General features: G+C 53.6%; 1 protein-coding gene across 1 annotated transcript in view; it reads right to left on the bottom strand.

Moving 5' to 3' along the window:
• The window catches only part of LOC119109676 (uncharacterized), a 71,277-nt gene that overhangs the window by 41,099 nt on the left and 6,914 nt on the right, over positions 1-23,264 (bottom strand). The window contains exons 2-6 of the mRNA XM_037233398.1: positions 10,237-10,375; positions 5,249-5,433; positions 4,427-4,562; positions 3,986-4,158; positions 521-656 (exon numbers count right to left, since the gene is read on the bottom strand). Of these exons, the coding sequence (XP_037089293.1) occupies positions 521-656; positions 3,986-4,158; positions 4,427-4,562; positions 5,249-5,433; positions 10,237-10,375 (769 nt within the window). The remainder of the gene's footprint in view (positions 1-520; positions 657-3,985; positions 4,159-4,426; positions 4,563-5,248; positions 5,434-10,236; positions 10,376-23,264) is intronic.

Raw genomic sequence — 23,264 nt, 5'->3', positions numbered from 1 at the left:
GCCACACGCAACCCCACGGTCACACGCAACCCCACGGCCACACGCCACCACACGGCCGTACGCCACCACACGGCCACACGCCACCCCACGACCACACGCAGCCCCCGCGGCCACACGAAACCCACGGCCCACACGAAACCCCCACGGCCCACACGAAACCCCACGGCCACACGCAACCCCACGGCCACACGCAACCCCACGGCCACACGCCAACCCACGGCCACACGCACACCACGGCCACACGGCAACCCACGGCCAGACATGGCGTACCCATACACGACGGGACTACATCCGGACGCTGGCGCCAAATGCGCACACACAAGCCCGTCAAATATGAACTCCATCCGAGCTATTGATCGCAATGTATCCGCATACAAAGCCCGACGGAAATCCCACGCATTGTGGCCCTAAGCTTCGCTATGGTCGCCAGCGCTCCGTCATGCCTTAAGCGCAGTTACCGGCAGCAGACAGCGGGGTGTCGTGTCGGCGTGAGGCCCGCCGCAGCCGGTCAGGGACTTGCCTGTAACTGAAGGCCTGGCAGCCGAACGGCGCCTGGGTACAGGCGTCCTCGCACTGCCGCAGGCTGGCCGCCACCACTCGTCGGGTCACGTCCTGCATGTCGATGGCGCGACCTCTGTCGGTCAGCCGGTAACAGCCTGGGGGGGGGGGAGAGGCATGATGACGGCCGGTGGTAACGCTCTGAGGTAAACGGTAAGTATGGCCGAAATCTGAATCGAATCAGGGGAATTGTAAATAACAGAAAGATGAACAAAAGAGCAGTTGAGAAAAGCTCAGCACGAGAACAAGACAGATTGTTTCTGTTGCGATTTTCACGGTAGACGAGGACTTTCCGCCGAGTTGCAGGTGGCACAAGAACGTGCCGAGGCTGGTCAACAGATCCGACGGCGGACAGTCGATCGCTATTGGCGAGAGATCTCTGACGTCGACGCCGTGCTGCATCACCGCTTTCGGTCTGAGCACTACGGAACAGCACCCGAGTCCCCCGTCCATAGTTGCGTGCCATGGTCCTGACTGTGGGTCACCCGGACGCGTACACATGGTGCTGGCCGGGTCGAGACACTCTGTGGGTGTCTGCCGGAGATCGGCATCTGGTCGGGGCTCCGCCAGCAGATGGGCAGCCATGACTGACTGCTCCGTCGGGCACAGCGATTCGGTGTGGAGCTGGTCTGGTGCTATCCTCCACCGGGCGAGCTGCGGAGGCGCAGCTCCTCGACGCGCCTCGCTGGTCTGGTGCTATCCTCCACCGGGCGAGCTGCGGAGGCGCAGCTCCTCGACGCGACTGCGCTGGCCTGGTGCCATCCTCCACCGGGCGAGCTGCGGAGGCGCAGCTCCTCGACGCGACTGCGCTGGTCCGGTGCCATCCTCCACCGGGCGAGCTGCGGAGGCGCAGCTCCTCGACGCGACTGCGCTGGTCCGGTGCCACCCTCCACCGGGCGAGCTGCGGAGGCGCAGCTTCTCGATGCGACTGCGCTGGTCCGGTGCCATCCTCCACCGGGCGAGCTGCGGAGGGGCAGCTCCTCGACGCGACTGCGCTGGTCCGGTGCCACCCTCCACCGGGCGAGCTGCGGAGGCGCAGCTCCTCGACGCGACTGCGCTGGTTACACTCGGAGCAGCCGCGGCGCCGGGCTTGGCATGGCTGCAGCTGCTCAGGTAGGTGCTAGTGGCCGCCGCATCTTCCGCAGACTTAAGCGAAGGCCTTCTTGGACGTGGCTGGCTGCGCGCGCGACGGGTCACTGACACCGGCTGGATGTTGTCTGCCCGCATCGTGACCTCAGAATCCAGTCGTGAGTTTTCTCGCGTTCAACAGACGCTCGTGAATTTTTGCAGCGTTGGGTTTGGCTCCCTGAGGAGATCGCACGTCTCCTCGTCGCGCATGCCGGCGGCCAGCCAGTCTCGGTACTGTGTGGCGGTGCGCTGAGGGCGAAAGTCGCAGAACTGGGCGAATTCTTCCAGGCTCATGAGGAGGATATCTCGACGCTTCCCATCACTACCATTCCCGTCGCCATCCTCCTCTTCCCATGAGGAGGATATCTCGACGCATCCCATCACTACCATTCCCATCGCCATCCTCCTCTTCCCATGAGGAGGATATCTCGACGCTTCCCATCACTACCATTCCCATCGCCGTCCTCCTCTTCCCATGAGGAGGATATCTCGACGCTTCCCATCACCACCATTCCCATCGCCATCCTCCTCTTCCCATGAGGAGGATATCTCGGCGCTTCCCATCACTACCATTCCCATCGCCATCCTCCTCTTCCCATGAGGAGGATATCTCGGCGCTTCCCACCGCCTTGCTGATGCATATAAAGCTCACACCTGCCCAGTATCCCGTTGCGCTGACGCCTGGGGTGGTCTTACATGGCCGTGATCACGACCTGGACGTCGCTGTCCTCGGAAAGGTCCAGGCTGAACGTGAAGATCCGCACCTACCCGTCCTTCAACAGGCTGTGTAGCGAGGCGTGTTGCCCGTTGACGGGGAGCAGAATGAGTTGGGTTAGTTTGACGAAACACTGGGATTTGGTTTTCCAAGAAGTAATGTCTCGCAAGCTGGCGCGGGCCGTCAGGAGCGGTGGGACGGGCGCGGGCGTCTGTGGCTTGGCCAGCGTGGGCCGTCAGGAGCGGTGGGACGGACGCGGGCGTCTGTGGCTTGGCCAGCGTGGGCCGTCAGGAGCGGTGGAACGGGCGCGGGCGTCTGTGGCTTGGCCGGCGTGGGCCGTCAGGAGCGGTGGGACGGACGCGGGCGTCTGTGGCTTGGCCGGCGTGGGCCGTCAGGAGCGGTGGGACGGACGCGGGCGTCTGTGGCTTGGCCGGCGTGGGCCGTCAGGAGCGGTGGGACGGACGCGGGCGTCTGTGGCTTGGCCAGCGTGGGCCGTCAGGAGCGGTGGGACGGATGCGGGCGTCTGTGGCTTGGCTGGCGTGGGCCGTCAGGAGCGGTGGGACGGACGCGGGCGTCTGTGGCTTGGCCAGCGTGGGCCGTCAGGAGCGGTGGGACGGACGCGGGCGTCTGTGGCTTGGCCGGCGTGGGCCGTCAGGAGCGGTGGAACGGACGCGGGCGTCTGTGGCTTGGCCAGCGTGGGCCGTCAGGAGCGGTGGGACGGACGCGGGCGTCTGTGGCTTGGCCAGCGTGGGCCGTCAGGAGCGGTGGGACGGGCGCGGGCGTCTGTGGCTTGGCCGGCGTGGGCCGTCAGGAGCGGAGGAACGTTACGGAAGCCGTGGCTTTGCCGACGTGGGGTCAGGAGACGTCCGCAGGTGGGGAGTATTCCGATCGCCGCCAGACGCCTCCTCGCATTCTTGCGCTTCGACTGGTTGAGCACGCTGACCAGAGGTTGGACGGGCAGTCCAGGGCAGTCCGCACGGCGGGGTCCCTGGACGGAGCTGCAGGCGTGGTGCCGGCCGCGCGAACGGTCACGTCCACTGGACGTTGGTCGTTCCACCAGGGCGTCACAGATCACGAGTCGTTCACCGGTGCTATCGACCGCGTCATGTAACGTTCAGCGACAGTGGCGAGACAGGCTGCCTGTGTTAGCACCAGGCGATGACTGCGCGTAGGGACGCACACCTGGTGTCCCCGTCCGAGGGGTAACACGCCCGAAAGAGGCGAGAGAGGGAAAGACGCTCCCCACAGTTACTACTCGCTCGTCGGGCAAAAGTATCATTCACGTTTTGCAACGTGACAAAACTTGAAGCGGAACGCGGCCATGTCTCGCAGAGACGCATAGTTTGCATCAGAGTGATTTCGATCTACACCCATTCCCTCCAAGTGGCTATGGCACAGAGCAGACCACCGGTGCTGCCAGGTCAGACGACAACATTCCGAGGCGCGCCACAGTGACGCCGCACCGCACACGGCCGGGCCATGGCTCAGGGGATGGGAGCTCGTGTCTTCAGCACGGTGTGGCCCACACTGTGTGGGGTGCGCGTCCGAGGCCCCATGGGGACGGCCGGGCGGCGCGGCGCTCACCGTCACGGCCACCGCTGCCAGTGCCGGTGTCGGGCCCGCCGCCGCCGTAGTAGCCGCACGCGGAGGTGCGCTCCCGTTCGTAGGTGTCCACCAGCGGCGCCGACTCCAGCGTCGGCTCCCAGCTCGCCTCGCCCGAGAGCTCGCAGTTGATCTCGTTGGTGTTGTACTCGGTCCTGCGACACGGGCCAGCTCGGTGAAAGCGGGAGGGTGGCGGGTGGCGTAACGTCCAGACGTTCAGCACGATGTCGTAGGCGTTTGTTCTACTGCCTCGGTACACTTGAGTGATGAACGCTACCGCAGCACATCCCTTTACGGCACTTGGGTTGTGGCCAGGCGGGTATGTTTAGCGAAGACTCATGGCGAGAATGGTGTTGGCCTGATACAAATCTGTGGACGCCATCTCCGAAAAGCGCACCGTATTACAAGAGATGGACCACCTACTTATAGGAGAAGGCCGTGCAGAAGAAGTCGGCGTCGAGGCAGCTCTGCTGGCAGCGGCTGAGCGAGCTGGAGCGTAGTGAGTACCGGACAGCCTCGGCCGGCAGCTGGCGACCCGTGATGACGCGCCGGAAACAGTCTGACCACCACAGGCACGCGCGTGACGGAGGGCTCAGGGCGTCACGGCACGGCACGCAGACGAAATGCACGCCGGAGTTAGGGTCGGTGGGCAAACAGGAACAGTCTCTGGTGGTTTTACGAGAGACTAGCGGTATTCTTACTACTAGTCCGAAAATAAACTAGTCATAAGGACGGCCTCCGTCTATCACAGCCATTGCGGCGATTTCTGCGGAACGTTTTCGGAACAGATGTGAATAGCGAGGAAGCAAATCAGCGACCGCAGGGGTTACGCAAAATTTGCCAATAAGTGCGGAGAACTTAAAAAGGCGTACACCGAAAACAGAGCTTAATGCACTGCAGGGTCAGCAATGTCGTGCTGTCGTACAACAGCATCGCATACTCCTGATCTCCTTATTTCTAAGCGTCTGCCTGTTGTTTTGCCGTCAACATTTGGTCACGTACATATTAATAGCTGCCATAAATTTGGTATGGGGGAGGGGGGGGGGGGACGTGCCACGGGGCCACTATGTGTGAATGCCCTGAGCGAACGTCTTCAATCAAGCTTGCGATTATGCACAGATGACAATGAGCTAGAAGCTAGGAGCCAAAACAAAACATAACAGTGTGACGCTGAATGGCACAAAACACAATGCCGTTTAGCTTTGTTTTCTCCACATTGAGCTGCCGCTGAATTTGTGAACGCACCCCTGCTCTCCATAGGCGATGTACCGGAGCTGCCTGGCAGGACGCTCCGGCAGCCGGGGCGGTCCTCCACGCGGAACGTCTGATATCCGGGGCCGTCGGTGAGTAGGCGGTCCGGCGCCGCCACGGACGTGGTGGTCAGCTCGCAGTTCAGGTCCACCGCAACACCGTTCACGGCCGTGTCTGCCCTGGAACACAGACAGGGTCAGCTGGCGGCCCAAGCGGCAAAACGGACGTTAACGACGAGTCTGTCCAGGAACGGAACAGACAGTGTTTCGGCGCAGGACTTTAGATGATTCCAAAGTTATTTCGGGATCGAGGATCCGGGTGATGTCATCAAATGATCCCTTGGATGCCGAGATTCATGATTGGAGTCCTTAGATACGTCTGGTCAAGACAGAAATTCACTGCAAGCCTCCTAGACCTCATATACAGGCATAACAACAGCAAGACACGGCGACATTTTTGCTAGACCTGGTGTTTGTAAATGACTTTAGTTTTCCGGCCTACCTTAAAGCGTTTCTCAGTCTGAGCTTCGAAAATGTCTGGGTGATATGAAGTGTCATCTTCTTTACCCTATATACCAATCTGTTACCTTAGATAACCAATCCCTTTCCTCCAGGCCCTCCCTGCCCTCGCTGGAATGTGCCGTCTCTCAAGGTTGGAGGGCGCGGAGGCCCTAGTTTGGCTCAGTTGGTGGCGCTTCCCACCCAAGCGGGATCTCTGCTCCACTCGGACTTCGGGACGTCCTTGTACCGAATCTTAGAGGGCGTCTCTCTACCTTAGCTAAGGTTCCCCCTCCGTCTGGGCTTGAGGTCCACCTAACTTGACATGAAGTACACCTCAATGTGCATTAATGTGCCTTCGATCGTAAGCGATCTTCAATCTGGGACTGGAGTGCCATCAATATGTATGCCTCCACCTATCCATCTTTATATATATATATATATGCATATATATATATATATATATATATATATATATATATATATATATACATATAAAAAGATAAGGAGAGAGAGAGAGAGAGAAGAGAGAGAGAGAGAGAGAGAGAGAGAGAGAGAAGAGAGAGAGAGAGAGAGAGAGAGAGAGAGAGGAGAGAAGAGAGGAGAGAGAGATATATATATATATATATATATATATATATATGTATATACATGGTGTATGCATGTATGTATGTATGTATGTATGTATGCATGTATGTATGTATGCATGTCTGTATGTATGTATGTATGCCTCTACGTTTAGGTTTGGGGTCTTCCATACGCTTGGGTGTAAGGCCGCCTCTTTATTGGGTTTTGTGGCATCCAGTGTTTCGGCTCCTTGCAGCAGGGACACCTTGACCGGACAAGCGAATGCCCGAATTTTGAGGTGCTTAAGTCCTTTTGCGCCAAACTAACCGACTTAAAGGAAGTATTCAGCATTTGTACTTTTTGCTAGTTGTTACACCAGACGCGTACGATTTATCAGTAATACCAGTCTTATGGAAATCCTCCTGCATAGCTTAGAATTTATATTTCAAGTAGCCTGCCCTGCGGCAGAAATCTCATTTGACTCCCTGTTCATCACTATGAAAGTAATACTTCTCATCTGGCTTGCTTTTCCAGCGTGTGTCTGCTGTGATGTTTGCAACAGATTTATGCCTCAAAATGCCTGTGTAATAAATGCTGCGGAGCTCAAAACATTCTGATCAGACTAAAATATATGCGAACATCAAGCTATTATCCCGCGAATTCAGCAAAGCGTTATACTCTGGCTTTGATTTCTCTCCTATGGCGTTTACCACAGTGGCTGTTTTCAAGGCGCACTTTGGCTTTGGAATGGGAGTATCACATTCAAACTGATCCAAACTTCAACCAATACGCTTCTCGGTAAATGGACTTTGGCCGCTGGACCAATCACAAACGCTCTTTTATTCACACCAGTAGAGTGAGCACGGTGGTTGTCATGGCGACGGTTTCTAGACCGCAGGGAAAAAGCATGGTGCTGTTATAAATCATTGACAGCGAAATTTGGACCCTATCATCACGTCTTGATGGTGCTCCAGTGGCACTACCAAGTGCTACTAATAGACGCAATGAGTCCTAAGTTTTCACTATAGTATGTTTTTTGAAACATGTCCCAAGGCGGGACACTCCCTTCAATATTGCTAGAAATTTGGTGAACTTGCTTGGAACGTTTCATAAGTTATTCCAAGAACTCTGAGAGCCACCTCACTTTAAACAGACGACAGTTTATGAGCAACTTATCACAATTTTTCCCCTATGAACGGATAAATTTTATGTCATGCAAAACAAACCGGAAACGCAGACACCATTTCGTAGGCGTTCCTCCGAAGTCACGCCACAACGTGCCACATAAATCCACTGTCAGTGCGCTGGAATCTCGGACCGTACAGTGCACCAGAATCTGGCTGTGTGAGAGCGTACTTACCCAACGGTGCGCGCGGTGAACAGAAGCCAAGAATGTGCGCTCCAGTTACAAGGACACGTGCGGAATGTGTAACGGGTACCCCTTCAGGGCACTAGTAGGCGGAACGGCATCGGCCGTTCATCAATTCCGCCTGATACTCGCGGCAATTCTAGCCACGGAGCCACGGTGTGTTTTTACGCGCGCTGGGGGCGGCCAGCCGTGAACAACTCCGCGCTCCTGCCGCCGCCGCCGCCGGGGGAGGCGTGCGGATCAGGCTGGCCGGCGGTCGGGTGGCGCGTGACCGGGGTCCGTTTGGCGGCGGCGCCTGCGTCGGGGCGTCACAGCCGGCAACACGGGCGCCGAGGCGTCACAGCCGGCGGCACGGACGCTGGCCGCTAGCACGCGTCCTTGGTGGTGTCGCCTCCCGAAAGAAACGGCGTCGCTGGCGTCCGTCCGGCCATGTACCGGACGCGTCCGTCACGGAAGCGCATCAGCGTACGGGAGCAGAATAATGCATAAATGACATAGTCCTTCGCACGTTAAGTTGCGGGAATTATTGCACACCTAAAAGCAATATCATCGCAGCACGCTGCTGCTTCAAAAAATGGTGTTTTGTGCTCACCATGCCAACAAATCTCATCGACGTTGTCTCCGTTGTTTTGCACGCAATGTACGCCTCTCGTGGTCTCTCCGGTGAGACAGTAACTATCAGACATGCGCCTGGATCCTCCCCGAAAGAGATCTCAGGACCGGATCCTAGTCATTACCCGGATTCCTCAGGAATCTAGGATTCGTTTAACAAGTTGTCCGATATGCGTCTGTGATCCAAGAGTTCGTGTAGATTTTACCAAAAGATCTTTTGGGATTTTACATCTGATACAAAATTGTGCCAACGTATCTCTTGTTCTCCCTGATTTTTTAACGACCTTTTAAAAACGGATTTGAGAGATATTATTTCCTTGGATTTCAGGAATCAGTTCATTCGTGCAACTGCATACAGAGTCTGAAATGAAATTACAGATATAGGCGGAGGTGGGATGAGCTGCACCATTTTCAAAACTTAACCGCAATAAAAATGCAACAAGCTGATCTCATGGTACTTGCCATACAGCTATCACGACATGTGAATTACTTCAGTGGCATTTGACGATTGTGAAGTAGTGTCATTGGTATAAGCAGGGGGGGGGGGGGGGCTCCGGTATCCTAAGCATTAAAAAAGACCAGAGCGTTCTACTTTATTGCTTCTTTAGCCTTGGTTATAAGCATGCTGCAGAATTAGGAACCCGTTGTGTAAATTTCATTTCGGCAAACAGCAAGAAAAATACTCCAGGAAAAATATTACCACCCGTTTCAAATGGGGTCGCTCTACATAAATGGCAAATACAAACAAACGAAACAGGGTCATTGGTGGAATCTGGTACCTACTCTTATCAAACAGCGACCACTGCAGATAACCATGCGGCACATATTGATACAAAATGTTCCAGAAGTCAGCTCCACCCATGTTCTAACATTCTCTTATTTGCACAGGGCTCACGTTCTAAATCATGGGATGTTTTCTGGAAGGTTACAACCAGACTTACTCTTCTACGCTGATAACTGCAAAAAGTGTAAAGATAGCTAATCATGACAAAACTAATCGCAGCCGGTAACTATTTGCAATATTTCTTGAAGTATCTACGCGACATTTCGTAAACGTGTTATCCATGCCCGTAGTTTTCCCAAAACTTGCACCCAACCCAATCCGTTGCCTACTCCATATGGGTACCTATCGCTGTGCCCAACCCGTAAAGTTGCAAGATAATTTTGAAGGGCCTTTTTTGCCCGGATTTCTTTTTAGCATTTCCTGCATGATTCTTTGGGATCATGGCACATCTGGTAACATCACTGTCTCAATGTCTGGTTGCGATGGCTGCCGATGTGACACTGACTAGGTGATGCTGAGGGTGCCGTTGGCCTTTGTTGCAGGCTAACTTGCGCTGGCAATCGCCAGCATTGAGGTAGAAGGCGCGACATTTGTGACTGGCAGAACACTTTGGTCATTAACATATGGTCCATTCTAGCATCCACAAACAAACACAATTACTCAAAATGATGTTTGTAAACCAGCGTAACCAACATGAAACAAGAAAACATCACTGCAGAGATCGTAAACATTACCAAACTCCGACGGTACGAACTCGTAGGATCTTGGTAACCGAAGGCATGATGGCCGCTACTAACAATGTGTACGCATGTGTGACAGCCTGTTATCCCTGCCACTACAAGGCAGTCTACTGTCCCATGTTGAAGTGCTCGAAGACAAGGCTCTGCTGCTCTTTGAAGAGAGAGCTCGTGACTAGACATACCAGCAGATAATGGAATGCTTGAGAATTTTCTCTATTTATCCTAAAATACCACCAAAAGCTCACATTCTATAAGCGCGGTGCGTTGTAAACCCTGCTTCGCGGACGATGACCTCAGACGATGGCTAAGATTAAGCGCCACCCAAGTGCGCCACCCACTCATCGTCTGAGGTTGAAAAACGATGATCAACTGCGTCCTCCCTGCAGGTTACACGTGCGCCAGCGCCCACTCACGGTCTGTAGCTGAAGGCCTGGCAGAGTGTTTCGGAGCGGAGACACTTGTCGGCGCAGTCCGCCAGTGACGTCTCGCTGAAGCGGCGGGAGATGAACTGCACGCCCAGCCGCTTGCCAGTCGCCAGCGAACGGTAGCAGTCTGCCGACAGCGCGTCCGACGCCGTCAGCCAAGTGCAGAGACACAGGCAGCGCCGGACGGATCCGGCTTAACACGGGCACGGGAGGGAGGGCAGCAGTCGTGCACGCTGGACGGTCCTGGCTCACCGAGGTCGAGGAAATTGGGGGAGGGGGGTTGATAATAGGGGATGGTGCCTGAAGACACTCACGTTTCTATGTAGCCGAGGAGGTTTAGTTGCGGTCAAAGTATCTGCCGGTGTCTCACAAAACCTGCACGTTATGGAAAAGCATAACAGCGTTTTCGAGGCATTGGATAAAGATGAATATATCCAATTGCTACCGGTAAATGCATGCATGGCACGTGATGAGTGTTTTTTCATTAGTTATTTTGTTCCAAGCGCCCTGTTACTCCGCACTTCTTTTCTCAGCTGGCGCATTCCGTATTGAGCAATTGGTGAACGTAGTCGATTTAGGACTATGCAATTCCTAGACTCTGAGATACGGGTATATTTTCCTAATCACTTTGGGGGAGGGGGCTAAAGCCCAACCCCAGATTTGTGTTGTATGTTAGAGAATGGTACACAGTTTTCACTGTTCGGCGCCCCCTCCCTCTCTCCAACTTATGTTGCAAAACTACGCTCCCGTTCTAAAAACAGAACTGGTCTATTTGCGTTTACCACTTCATCACTACGATGAAAGAGTGCATTCATCCTTTAGGCATTCACCCGCAGACACTGTCAAAAAATACTCGATAAATCGGCTTTTTAATTTTTTGTAGCAATTGCAAGCTTTGATTTTAATAATATAATGCAATTGTCTAAAAGATACCTGCATTGCATCGGTCTCTTACGTATATTTTAGGGTGATAATAATGATAACGGCAGTTTTGTGAGTTCTCACATGACGGAAGCATTACAGTCTTAAACGATTATATTAAGCTATTCTTCGATACAGTATGTTTTCACGATCATGAGAAAGCTCGGCACATACACAGATAAATTATAATTTGGGCTCGCCTGAAGACTATATCCAAAAGCCTGCTTCGCTCGCTCACTCACTCCCGAAAAACCTGACAGCTGCCAGGAACCCAGCTTAATGAAGCAGGTCAGTGGGTGTGGAATGGCAGACACAATTCATACCACGCTCGTCAGTACACAATGATTTCGTGGAAAGGCCCGACAGGTGCTAAGATCACTCAACGAAAAATCGTGAAGCCGAGAAACAAAACAAGAGTTCACATGACTGAAGAAATGAACAATGTAACGGTGTACACGAATAGCTACGACTGGGGCAGCGCACATGCAGGATCATCATCCCCGTGACTTTCTGTATCGCTTGGGCTTATGATTCAGCACCATCTACAGTTCGTGGCTCGTAGCCAGACGGTCTCTCCACAGTCGCTCTGTGGTCCCCTCTTGTGCTGCGTTACTTGCGCTTTTCGAGGACGCCGGCTTTTTTGGCTGCACTTTCCAGCCATGTAACCGTGTAAAACATCATGACAGCGCAATTCGTGTCGGATGGCTATCCCATACGGGGTAGCTTTCTACTTTCCACACGTGTTTGGCACTATTACTCAGATTAAGTGACGCACTCCGCATGGAACAATTAGCTATGAAACTTAAATAGCGCCCGGCGCTCTGAGGCCCGTGGCGCGTGGACAGTGTGCTCGGGGCGAGGCTGGACCGTGAGTTCTGCCCGGGACCACACACCGGCGCGTCAGGCGGCTGATGCTGGGAGCCGCGTTACAACCTCTGCTGGAGAAACTGCAACGCGCCACTGAGGTGCCACGCGAGGTGCACGGTCTGGGCGCATCGCAGCGACCGACGCTGCCGAGCGGGGCGCAGCGAGCCACGCTCTGCGGCGGCTGACTTTTCTACTATATAGCCATGCCAGACGAGAGCAGTGAGCATGACATTGGGTGTTGCATGTTTCAGGGTTAGTATCAAGTCATTATGACTTAAATTTCACCGATACGGTTACACATTTTATAATCACCCTTGCCAAGGAGGTGCGCATCATTGCATTCATACACATAAGAATGCCACGACCAGTGCATTTTACGAGGCATGTCTTCGGCATACATTCGCATATCGAGGCGATATCATCCCCAGTACAATTGAAATCTTGGTCATTCGGCTCCCGTTTGAAGTAGTACGGAAATGACAGATGATCAGCCGTGCGATGGATCGCTGGAAATTGTATTTTCCATAACTGCGTATCTACAAGTACATTTTCCTTTTACCTCCCTGCTCGTGCTTTCGCGTATTTCGTGACCATTTAGGTAAATTTATTTCCAAACGCACCCGGTGCAATCACGAACAATCCAACAAACATCACAGGCATGACCGGAACACATGCTTGCAGGGCGTTGCATGCGTATTTGTCAGAGCGCCGAGGCATCCCGTCGATTACGATGCAGAGGCTTGTATCGGAGTAGGGTGATGGAGTCACATGCAGGGGCTTGTATCGGAGTCAAATGATGGAGTCACATGCTCGAAGCAATTTGCGTTCCTCCAAACTTACTCCTCTGTGCAGCAAGAATGCATTGTCTGCGATGGCGGTGTGGTTTCATATCCAGCGGGTGGTTTCCAGGCCCCTTCCCAACCCAATTTCGCCGTCAGGCCTTCCACCAACTTGGAATGGAAGTGAGCTAAATCTGGTGAAATTGGACGTCACCCGCAAATGGTGGTAGCCTTAGGCATTTGTGCATAGCTTAGTCCCCCCCTCCCCCCCCACACACACATTGATATTGTAAGACTACGCCTCCGGCCTGAGAGAGGAGGTTCAGACCGGGATTCATTCACGCCCTTTTTCACTGAAGCTGCGTCGAAAGAAGAACCAATTTCGTCCCCAGAGCCGTCTCTCCCGCATGGCTGACATGCGTGGAGTTACGTGTCCAGCACTGTGCTCATATCTGAATATTGGGCCTTCCGGCGGCGCCGCCCTACTAAATCCGTCCGCACGTGACCTCAGTCAACATGTCCCCACGCCCGGCCGGCTGACCAGGGCAGGCCGGGACGCCTGTTGCCGCCATGATAAATGAGCTACCGACAGAATGGCGCCATTAGTGTGTACCGAGCGTGATGGCAGCGGCGGTGCCACCGCTCGGCTGGGTTCAGTGCGGCGCCGGGAGAGCGGAGGTCGCCGGCTGTGACCTGGCCGACCACGAGTCGGGCGGCGCTACCACGGAAGTAGCCCCATCTGCAGGAAAGTTTAGATGAAATCCACGGCTTTGGATGAGCAAAACCGAGCTAGACATCATTCCTGCCCCCCCCCCCCCCCTTCCCACAGCCTCAGATGATTCAACATCACTAATTATATGGCATCCGTCTCTGCGAGCAGTGAAAATGCAACGCTACACCCTCGGATTGCAATAATTCGTGCAGATGACTACAGCCTGCCTATCCTGTGCTCCTAATGCAGTGCAGGATGTTATGTCCAAACACGCCCGCCCAACGTGCAGCACGGAGTTTCTGTACAATCACATCTTCGAACACTGCAGACTGGGAGCAGCCCGCGACAGTCACGGAAATGACGTGACACTCCTCTCACCAAACACTATGGAACCTAGCCCCTGAAGTGGCGCCAATTTCTCCAGACAAGGAACATTTTTCTAAAGCGCTCCACGCCGTCGTGTGCACGGGAGACGAGTGGGCGGTGTCGAGAGGTTTGAGCCGCAAGCTCAGGTCCAGGATGTACCGACACCCTCTTTGCGTGTCCAGCGTCAGACGCTCCGGGACACTCGCCACCCGATTATTATCGTTAGCATTGCACGGTTTGTCCTCACGCCCATCTGAAGCAAGCGACCTCTACGCACCTGGTCGTCCCGGAAACCGCTCTGTTATTGTCTTTACGCCGCTGAGCGTGCTCCGTCACTGTGGCTGGCTCTGTCGCAACACGGCAGCGCTCACCACTACCGGCACTCATCACTGCCGGCGCTCACCACCGCCGGCGCTCACCGCTGCCGGCGCTCACCACCGCCGGCGCTCACCGCTGCCGGCGCTCACCACTGGCGGCGCTCACCACTGCCGGCGCTCACCACTGCCGGCGCTCACCACTGCCGGCGCTCACCACTGCCGGTGCTCACCACTGCCGGCGCCCACCACTGCCGGCGCTCATCACTGCCGGCGCCCACCACTGCCGGCGCTCATCACTGCCGGCGCTCACCACCGCCGGCGCTCACCACTGCTGACGCTCACCACCGCTGGTGCTCACCGCGGCCGGCATTCATCACTGCCGGTACTCACCACTGCCGGCACTCACCACCGCCAGCGCTCACCATTGCCGGTACTCACCACTGCTGGCGCTCACCACTGCCGGCGCTCATCACTCACCACTGCCGGCGCTCACCAACGCTGACCCCGACCAGTGGGTGGGACGTCGGCAGCTCAGCGAATTCCGCTAACGTGAAAGCGAGAGGAGACCTCTGGAACACAGGCTATTGCTCTGCAGGCCTTGCAGAGTGCGCCCAATTGCAAAGGTGGCCAGACCTGTCTCGAGGTGATGAAACCGAGCTTAACTCAGGACGTCTCATGGCTCCCTGAGTACGGTAAATCTTAACTCAGGACGTCTCATGGCCCACTGAGAACGGTAAAAGCTTGACTCAGGACGTCTCACGGCTCCCTGAGAAAGGTAAAAGCTTGATTCAGGACGTCTGATGGCTCACTGAGTACGGTAAAAGCTTAACTCAGGACGTCTCATGGCTCCCTGAGTACGGTAAAAGCTTAACTCAGGACGTGTCATGGCTCACTGAGAACGGTAAAAGCTTGACTCAGGACGTCTGATGGCTCACTGAGAACGGTAAAAGCTTGACTCAGGACGTCTCATGGCTTCCTGAGTACGGTAAAAGCTTAACTCAGGACGTCTGATGGCTCACTGAGTACGGTAAAAGGGATGGGCCGGTCAGACACCAGTACGAACTTCAAGGCGGGAGAGTGTATCTCCAAATCCACTTTTTGGCATGCCTTCCAGCCGTACGCGAAGCTCACTTATGCGATTAAAGAACGAAAAGTGCTATCAAAAAGGGGCATGGTGTGCACGATGCATGTTAAAACGTGCGGTAACGAAGTATTGACAGCTACATCCATGCTTGCAGATTGCAATAGCCTACACTACGCATGATTTTGTCATAGAGCGTACGAACAAAACGCTGAGTAAGTATCGACCTCTTTCTGCACGATGCCTATGACTACAACGAATACCAAAATACAGGAACATGTGCACTTGATTACGAGGGACGCCTTCTCACAGCCAACATTGTTGCCCTTAACCGCGGCATCCTATTTCACCACTGACTGCTGACGACAGTCCAGTCCATTCTAACACAGTGCGTAAGGACCTTTCAATATCCGGCACCCGAACAATGCGGTCGGACCTGGCCCGTCGCCGATGGCTGTAATTGGAGCGCCGCCCCGCTCACGGCTGGCGAGCACACGGCGGCGGGCCGTGACGCGCCGCGCCCCACGGACGGCCGCCCGCCGTGAGGCAAACCGTGATTGCGACCGGCGCGCCGCCGCCCGACCAACGGAGCCGCTCGCGGCCGGGCTGCGGGGTGCGACGTGTGCGTGGAAGGGACGGGGGCGTGGGCGTGGACTGGACGTGTGCATGGACTGGACGGGGGCGTGGACTGGACGGGGCGTGGACTGGACGGGGGCGTGGACGTGGACTGGACGTGGCGTGGACGGGACGGGGCGTGGACGTGGACGTGGACTGGACGGGGGCGTAGACGTGGACGTACTGGACGGGGCGTGGACGTGGACGTAGACTGGGCGGGGGCGTGGACGTGTGCGTGGACGGGACGGGGGCGTGGACGTGACGTGGACGTGTGCGTGGACTGGACGGGGGCGTGGACTGGACGTGGACGTGTGCGTGGACTGGACGGGGGCGTGGACGGGGACGGGGGCGTGGACTGGACGGGGGGCGTGGACTGGACGTGGACGTGTGCGTGGACTGGACGGGGGCGTGGATGTGGACGTGGACTGGACGGGGGCGTGGACGTGTGCGTGGACGGGACGGGGGGCGTGGACGTGGACGTGGACGTGGGCGTGGGCGACGACTGCTCACACACCCGAGCTGTTCACCACAAGGAGGAATGCTTAGTTGTACCATTAATCCACACATTTGACTGGTCCCGGGAACAAAATCCGAATCGCATGCAGTGGAGTCGGATTTCAACATTGGCTAGCTCGCAGCGCTTGGAGCGGTACAGAATGGCTCGGTGCTCGGCTATCCAGGAGCACATGTGCTGCGTCTCCTGCACATCACATGTCCGGTATGGGGTCGGACTGAGATCTGACACATTACCGCGAGCTGTTCTGGGAAGGTATCGTGGTAGTACATGTGCTGCGTCTCCTGCAGATCACATGTCCGGTATGAGGTCGGACTGAGATCTGACACATTACCGCGAGCTGTTCTGGGAAGGTATCGTGGTAGTACACGTGCTGCGTCTCCTGCAGATCACATGTCCGGTATGAGGTCGGACTGAGATCTGACACATTACCGCGAGCTGTTCTGGGAAGGTATCGTGGTAGGTTGAAAGTGTGGCCGGTTTGAACGTAACTAACTCCAAGATCGTTTAAAAGGCAGGTTTGAGGGTGGATTTGATTTTACATTGGCATACGGAATAGGACTGCAACCTTCAAGCTCCGTCTGTGAAGAGTGCTGGACTCGAGCACAAGTGGCGCATGCGCTCGTCGCGACCACCCACTGGGATCCGATGGAACTGACATCCCCAGAACGGTTCGGGCCGCGTGACCCGTCGCGTGGCGCTGTTGGGTGACGCAGCGCCGGTCACACCGCATATGAAAGGGATGAGCTGCCGGCTGTGGGACCAATGAGCGTGCGTTCTGGAACGACGCTGCTGAAAGTATGTTTGTGTCGTGCCGGCTGCCACCTCGCGCACAGCTGATTCGTCATGGAATGGTGACAAACAGATGGCTCTGAAGACCTTTGTGCAAGTCATACAGATCTCTTTATAGACCAGTGAAAACCGCATCCAGTTGTCACTGCTTCGATAGTTGTTCCATTACCATTCAAATTTGGTTAAAGAAAACGCTGATATGGCGCGCGACTCAAACATTTTGGTGGCTCAGGGTCCATTTTTACTCAGACCTTATTTTTCATTTCCTGAGAATTTGTACGATATATTATCGTGGTTTCTCTGTGATTAATTGCATAAGCAACACCGGGGTACGTTGTTACAATGTGCAGTTTAGATACTTGGGTGCTTACAACTTCGCTTGTGACAGGTTTTTTTTTTGCAGACCAATCTAATCACATAAAGCCTTATCTGGGTAACATTTTGGCATCCAGCTCATTGTCTTTTGCCTCTTAACCCAAGCTGATTGTTTTGACAGAGGAAGAAACACAGGTAACTAGTCATTCATGCCATGCACATGCCATTACATGTAAAATATGTGCCACAATGCACTCTAAGCACATTATACTGGGAGAAGCACACATTTTTGTTTTACGCATGTCTTCAGATCAGCACAGATGGCAGGATCCTACAGTTATTTGTGTATGCATATATCTTGGTTGGAATATAAACAGCCACATCTTACCAGTCCTACCACTTAAGGCCTTTCAATTCCACAATAGCTCGCCACGGCTCCCACATGTAACGTTCAAACACTTGAAACTACTTGAAACGAAACGCAAGTTGAAACTACTGCAAACTACTTGAAACGCATGCTTGATGTAAGGTCGATCCCTTAACTCATAGGTAAGCAAAAGCAGTTGAATACACCTTGCAGAATACACTAGTTTAAGGGTGTTATCACGAGCAATGACGAATTCCCTTGAATAACAAAGTAAATATCAGTCGCAAAATAAAAATTGCTTTGACTATGGCAAGGAGAGGCTAATCCGGACAATTTCTTATCCGAGGTATGCATATGTCATTTGTTAAGAAATGTGCTTTAAACAAGATATTTATCCCGGGTCAGCAAGAGGCTAGTACGACCAAAATTTCAGGGGCATTGAAATATGATGAGCAGCGGTAAAACGGTTTCACGAAACATAATCACGGTCTTGCCGCAACCGGTTTTCAGGTTTCGTGATATCGATTCTGTAACAAAGTGGTGCCGGGGGGAATGTTGGTCATTTTTACCGTTTAACTCCCACAGCTTGTTCTACAGAACTACGCCGTTGCAGGACAGGTGAGCATTAAATGGTACTGTTACTGTTTAACTCCCACAGCTTGTTCTACAAAACTAGGCCGTTGCAGGACAGGTGAGCATTAAATGGTACTGTTACCGTTTAACTCCCACAGCTTGTTCTACAAAACTGCGCCGTTGCAGGATAATACGCCGTTGCAGGACAGGTGAGCATTAAATGGTACTGCTAGGCATGCAACTTTAACGAAGGCTTCTGCTGGTCCAAGGAGTTTGGACGTTACACAGATGTTCAGAGTTCAGTACTTAAACGGCGCTAAAACTGACACCAAGTCGCGGTGGACTTTTGCCTGAGAGCATTCTGCGCCAAATAGTTCGGTTGAGCACCAAAAAGTACGCTCCAGGTGCCAACGCCAGTCCAGTTTGAGATCCTCCTCAACACTGATCTCCAGGCCGACAGCGAGCAAATTGTGACGGATCGTGATATATTCGCTTCTTTCACACACCTTCCACCTCTGGAAGCATTTCAGCAATACATCACGTTTAAATTATTACAAACCTCCAGATTTGTACCAAACGAGTGGAGACGGATCGCGAAGGAAATATTTTAGCATTCATTTGGCATAGCAATAACATATTTAACCGCTCCCACGCCAGAATCCTACACTGCGATGATTCACGTATCGCAGCGGAATGCTTCAGTACTTGAACATTAGTCACTTTCACGCCCAGTTCAAACGTCCTCTAACAAGTGCCCTCGATGAGTTCCTCCCACAAGTGTCCTCCCGTGAGTCCTCCCGCGAGTGCCCAGTCGTCCTGGACAAGCATCATGTTCAGACAAACGCACATGAGTGGTCTCCTCGCTCGTCGCCACTGGCGGACAACAGTGGCCTGGTTGGCCGCCGCAGCTCGGCACGCGTTCCACCCTGGCGCCATGCTGATCTTTTGAGGCCAGCCACCCCCAGCACGTGCCGGCTTCACTAGGCCGCACGAGCCGGGCCCGTTTGAAGGTAACGGCCCGGCGCGTGGACGCAGCTGAATGCGACTTTCTTCCGCGGTCGGCTCGGTCGCCGGTTTTAGTGGTGGCTGACGTGGTACCAGGCGTGACGCGCTGCACGGCTTGTGTGTAGCTAGCTAGTGTGAGCGCGGAATTTTTTAGGGAAGGCTTTATGTGCTAAACCCGAATGCCAACGGTTTTACAGACTCCGTGGCAAACAGACACTCGTGCGAGGGTTTGCAGTCACGTCCTGACCTGGCTTACCGCGAACGTTTCCCTTTTCACTCCGGATAATGCAGACTGCGCGCGTCCGCAAAAGCACAGCGGCCAGACATGCTTGGTCGGACCTCAGGACGCTTGGCCAGCAGGCGATCAACACAAGCGACACGGCGGTGGGCTCTGTCCTCTGCATCTGTGCGACAAATGGCTGCGATCCCGGCTGCGATCATGGTTGCGTCACCCCCCAACACGCAGAGGGGGGTCAAGGACCGTAGAGGGGGAGTCACAGCCGCCAATCCGGTTAGGATTCTGTGCAGCAGTTGAAACAGTCTGCAGCAGACATAATATTGAAGCTGCTTCAGCCGCCCGATTACAAAGTGTAACCAGGCAATACAGTTTGAGGTCCTTGTTACCTGGATGCGTATTGTGGCGGTGTTTCTTGGGTGGCCCCGAAAGGTGTTTTGGTAATTTTTGATTGAGAGGTAATGTAGCTTCAACACGGATACCAAAAGTCATGCCGGAACAGGCAGAAGATTGGCATTCCATTGGCCTTAACATTCAACCTTAACATGCATCCATAATACCGAACAGGGGAAGTGGCTTCACTTAGGCGATTTTCTTGGCCACAATGTACCATGCCTATACAGTGCCGCAAGCAATACTGTGCCATGCTTGTGTCCTATAGTCAGTTTGGCAATTTTCTTCTTTTTTTGCCACAATGTACCATTGCCATGCGATGCCGCAAGCAGCACTGTACGATGCTTGTATCTTACAGACACGAGTAAACGCAACCGTTTACGTCAATGCATCTGTAGCAAAGTGTCAATATGTCCTCACACACATCTTCTAGCCGCCTTTCAGAAATATTGAGGCATAAATATTAAACAGGTGGCAAAAGAAAGATACCACACGCATCAGGAATATTCTTCAATTCTGCAGAACATTCAACTCACAAATTTACCGGTAGCCTCAACCAAAATACAACTGAAAAAAATCCACTTCACATCGTGCTCCCTACTTCATTTTTGTGCAAGACAGGTCTGCAGGAATGACTAAAATCTACCAGGAAGAACCATACCTAGACCCACACAGCTTAGAAACAAATACCAAGCAATATCTGTAGGTGTTCTGTTTCATCACGGTGCTCATCTTTTCTCTCCAATTCGTTATACAGAATGACAAGAAAAACGCTAGCGGATTTTACTTGCCCATATCATACATGCGCCAAGTCACATTATTGCATGTATTGATGCAAAAGATTAACCGAACACTGAAGATTTCTTTCAATCATCGCTCGCACTCTGTCATCTTTCAAGGAACTCTTTACGGCACTTGTTCCAGGTTCAATTTTCGCCCTTTTCAAAGGGTCTACGTGTCCTGCTAACTCGCCAATAACCTCGGCGCGCGTGTCAGTCGCGACCTTGCGTGCCACCTAGCCGATGGCCCCATTCATGTCCTCGAGGCACCGAGGGCTCTTCCCGCCAGTTTGGCATTGCAGGTCCGGAGAGTGAATGTTCAGTTCAGGTTCGCAGGGTGAATAAGAGAGAGAGAGAGAGAGAGAGAGAGAGAGAGAGAGAAGATACAGAGAGAGAGATGATAGAGAGAGAGAGAGAATAGAGAGAGAGAGAGAGAAGAGAGAGATAGAGACGAGAGCGAGAGCTAGAGGAGATAGATAGAGGAGAGCGAAGAGAGATAGAGAGGGAGAGATAGATAAGGAGAGAGAGAGAGAGAGAGAGAGAGAAGAGAGGAAGAGAGCGAGAGATAGCGAGAGAGAGAGAGATAGAGAGGCATCTAAGAGAGAGAAGAAGAGAGAGAGAGAGAGATAGAGAGAAGAGAGAGAGAGAGAGAGAGAGAGGATGCGCGAGAGAGAGAGAGAGAGAGAGAGAGAGAGGAGAGAGAGAGAGAGAGAGAGAGAGAGAGAGAGAGTGAACTGTCCACAGGTTGTTCGTTTCCCGCTTTGTGATGGCGTCTCCGAAGTGGTCCTCCAGCCTGATCAGGGTTATCCCCGACGTGTGGGGTGTGACCTCAACTTGCTGAAATGCGATGTTCTCGCTTTCACTTTTGGGATCTTCCCCCAGCTGCCTCCAGAAAGCGCTCCAGCATGCCCACGTGCTGCTCTGTGCTGAGCGTGGTCGTGGCGTGATCACCTCACGCGTGGTCACGTCGCACGTGATCACCTCGCGCGTGGTCACGTCGCACGTGGCCACAGCGCCGCCTGCGCGTTTAAGAAGGGTCTATCAAAGCCTCTGGAACCTATGGCGTCAGTTTTGGGTTGTGTATCAGGCTCTCCAGCACGAGGTCAGGTAGCTCCAAGGCTCAAACCCATCAGATTAGGTGTTCACTGTCTGATTCAGGTGGGCTGATGCGGGTGGGCTCCATCGCCAAACAAGATGTGATTCAGAAGCGCAGAATCGCCTTTAGCTTTCGTCTACAGCCAGATAGTAAATGCCATCTGCTTTTGTTAGTTGGCTTCTTCAAGCTTTGGGGGATGATGCCTTCATATGGAAAAGTTTGATGTATGTTTTCAGGTCCTGCCGTGCGACCATGTGACCGCTGCCAACTAACTGACTGGGCCATCACGTGGATGCATTTTGAAAGTCCAAGAGATGACACACCTGAATTTTGCGGTGCCCTTTAAGGCATGAGGCCAAAATTGGGCGCAGGGGGGGCCGATATGCCGATTTTTCTCCCAAATCCGGCGAATTCGGATCAAATTCCTGTGAAATCGACCAATGACTATCGTCAAACAGTCCCCTTGACCCTCACCTTGACCCTCACCTTGATCCAGACTGGGCTCTATGATGCTTGTTCTGACCGTATCATTCCACTTCGACCAGTATTTTGGTTCAGCACGGACCTGTCTCAAAAAACTTTTGCAGGCCAAAAAAACGCTTTTGCACAAGGGAGTACAGGTTTGCAAGTATTGCCTGAACTGCCCTTGTGATGCGACGCTTGATCTCATGTCTGTTGCTTTTTGATCCGTGCTGAGAAGCGCCATGATGTGTTAGGTGAATGATGTGCCATGATGTGTCACACGCGACGTCAGGTGACCGGTGCCAGCCAGTGAAGCCCCAGGACACGTGCTATCGAACGAAACGAACAGGCACGTACTTCTGTGGTATAAGGTTCTTCCAGATCCATGTAACATCGGAAATGTTTCCCCTTCCATCTGGTGTCTGGTTCTCATCCACCGTAATGTATCCGCGATGCGCTTGATTGAGCGCCAGTAGAAAAATCAAAAATCGATGGTGATATTGGTGCAAAGAGAGTCGCAGCGAAAGCAAATGTGTTTCAGTTTTAAAGCAGTAACCATAATACGCAGTTGTATATTTGTAATTACAAAGAACACCGAGCACGTATCACCTCTCCTATATCAGCGTTCGCAATTTTACACCGGGGTATTTCTCCTGCTTGGAGCAGAGCAGCCGCATGCATTTACTGCTCCCCTGCACAACGTCCCGCAATTGTTTCCATTGTGACGCTAATTACAGTAAATTAAGCAGGTTATCTCGGTCTAACGACGGCACACCCACGCCAGTATTACACCTCATAACCGCCTAGCCTCACAGCGGAAGGTGAAC

Source organism: Pollicipes pollicipes, unplaced genomic scaffold, assembly GCF_011947565.3.
Source record: "Pollicipes pollicipes isolate AB1234 unplaced genomic scaffold, Ppol_2.1 Scaffold_7231;HRSCAF=8579_pilon_pilon_pilon, whole genome shotgun sequence".
In the NCBI taxonomy this organism is placed as follows: Eukaryota; Metazoa; Arthropoda; class Thecostraca; order Pollicipedomorpha; family Pollicipedidae; genus Pollicipes; species Pollicipes pollicipes.
This window is presented reverse-complemented; position numbering and strand designations above follow the sequence as displayed.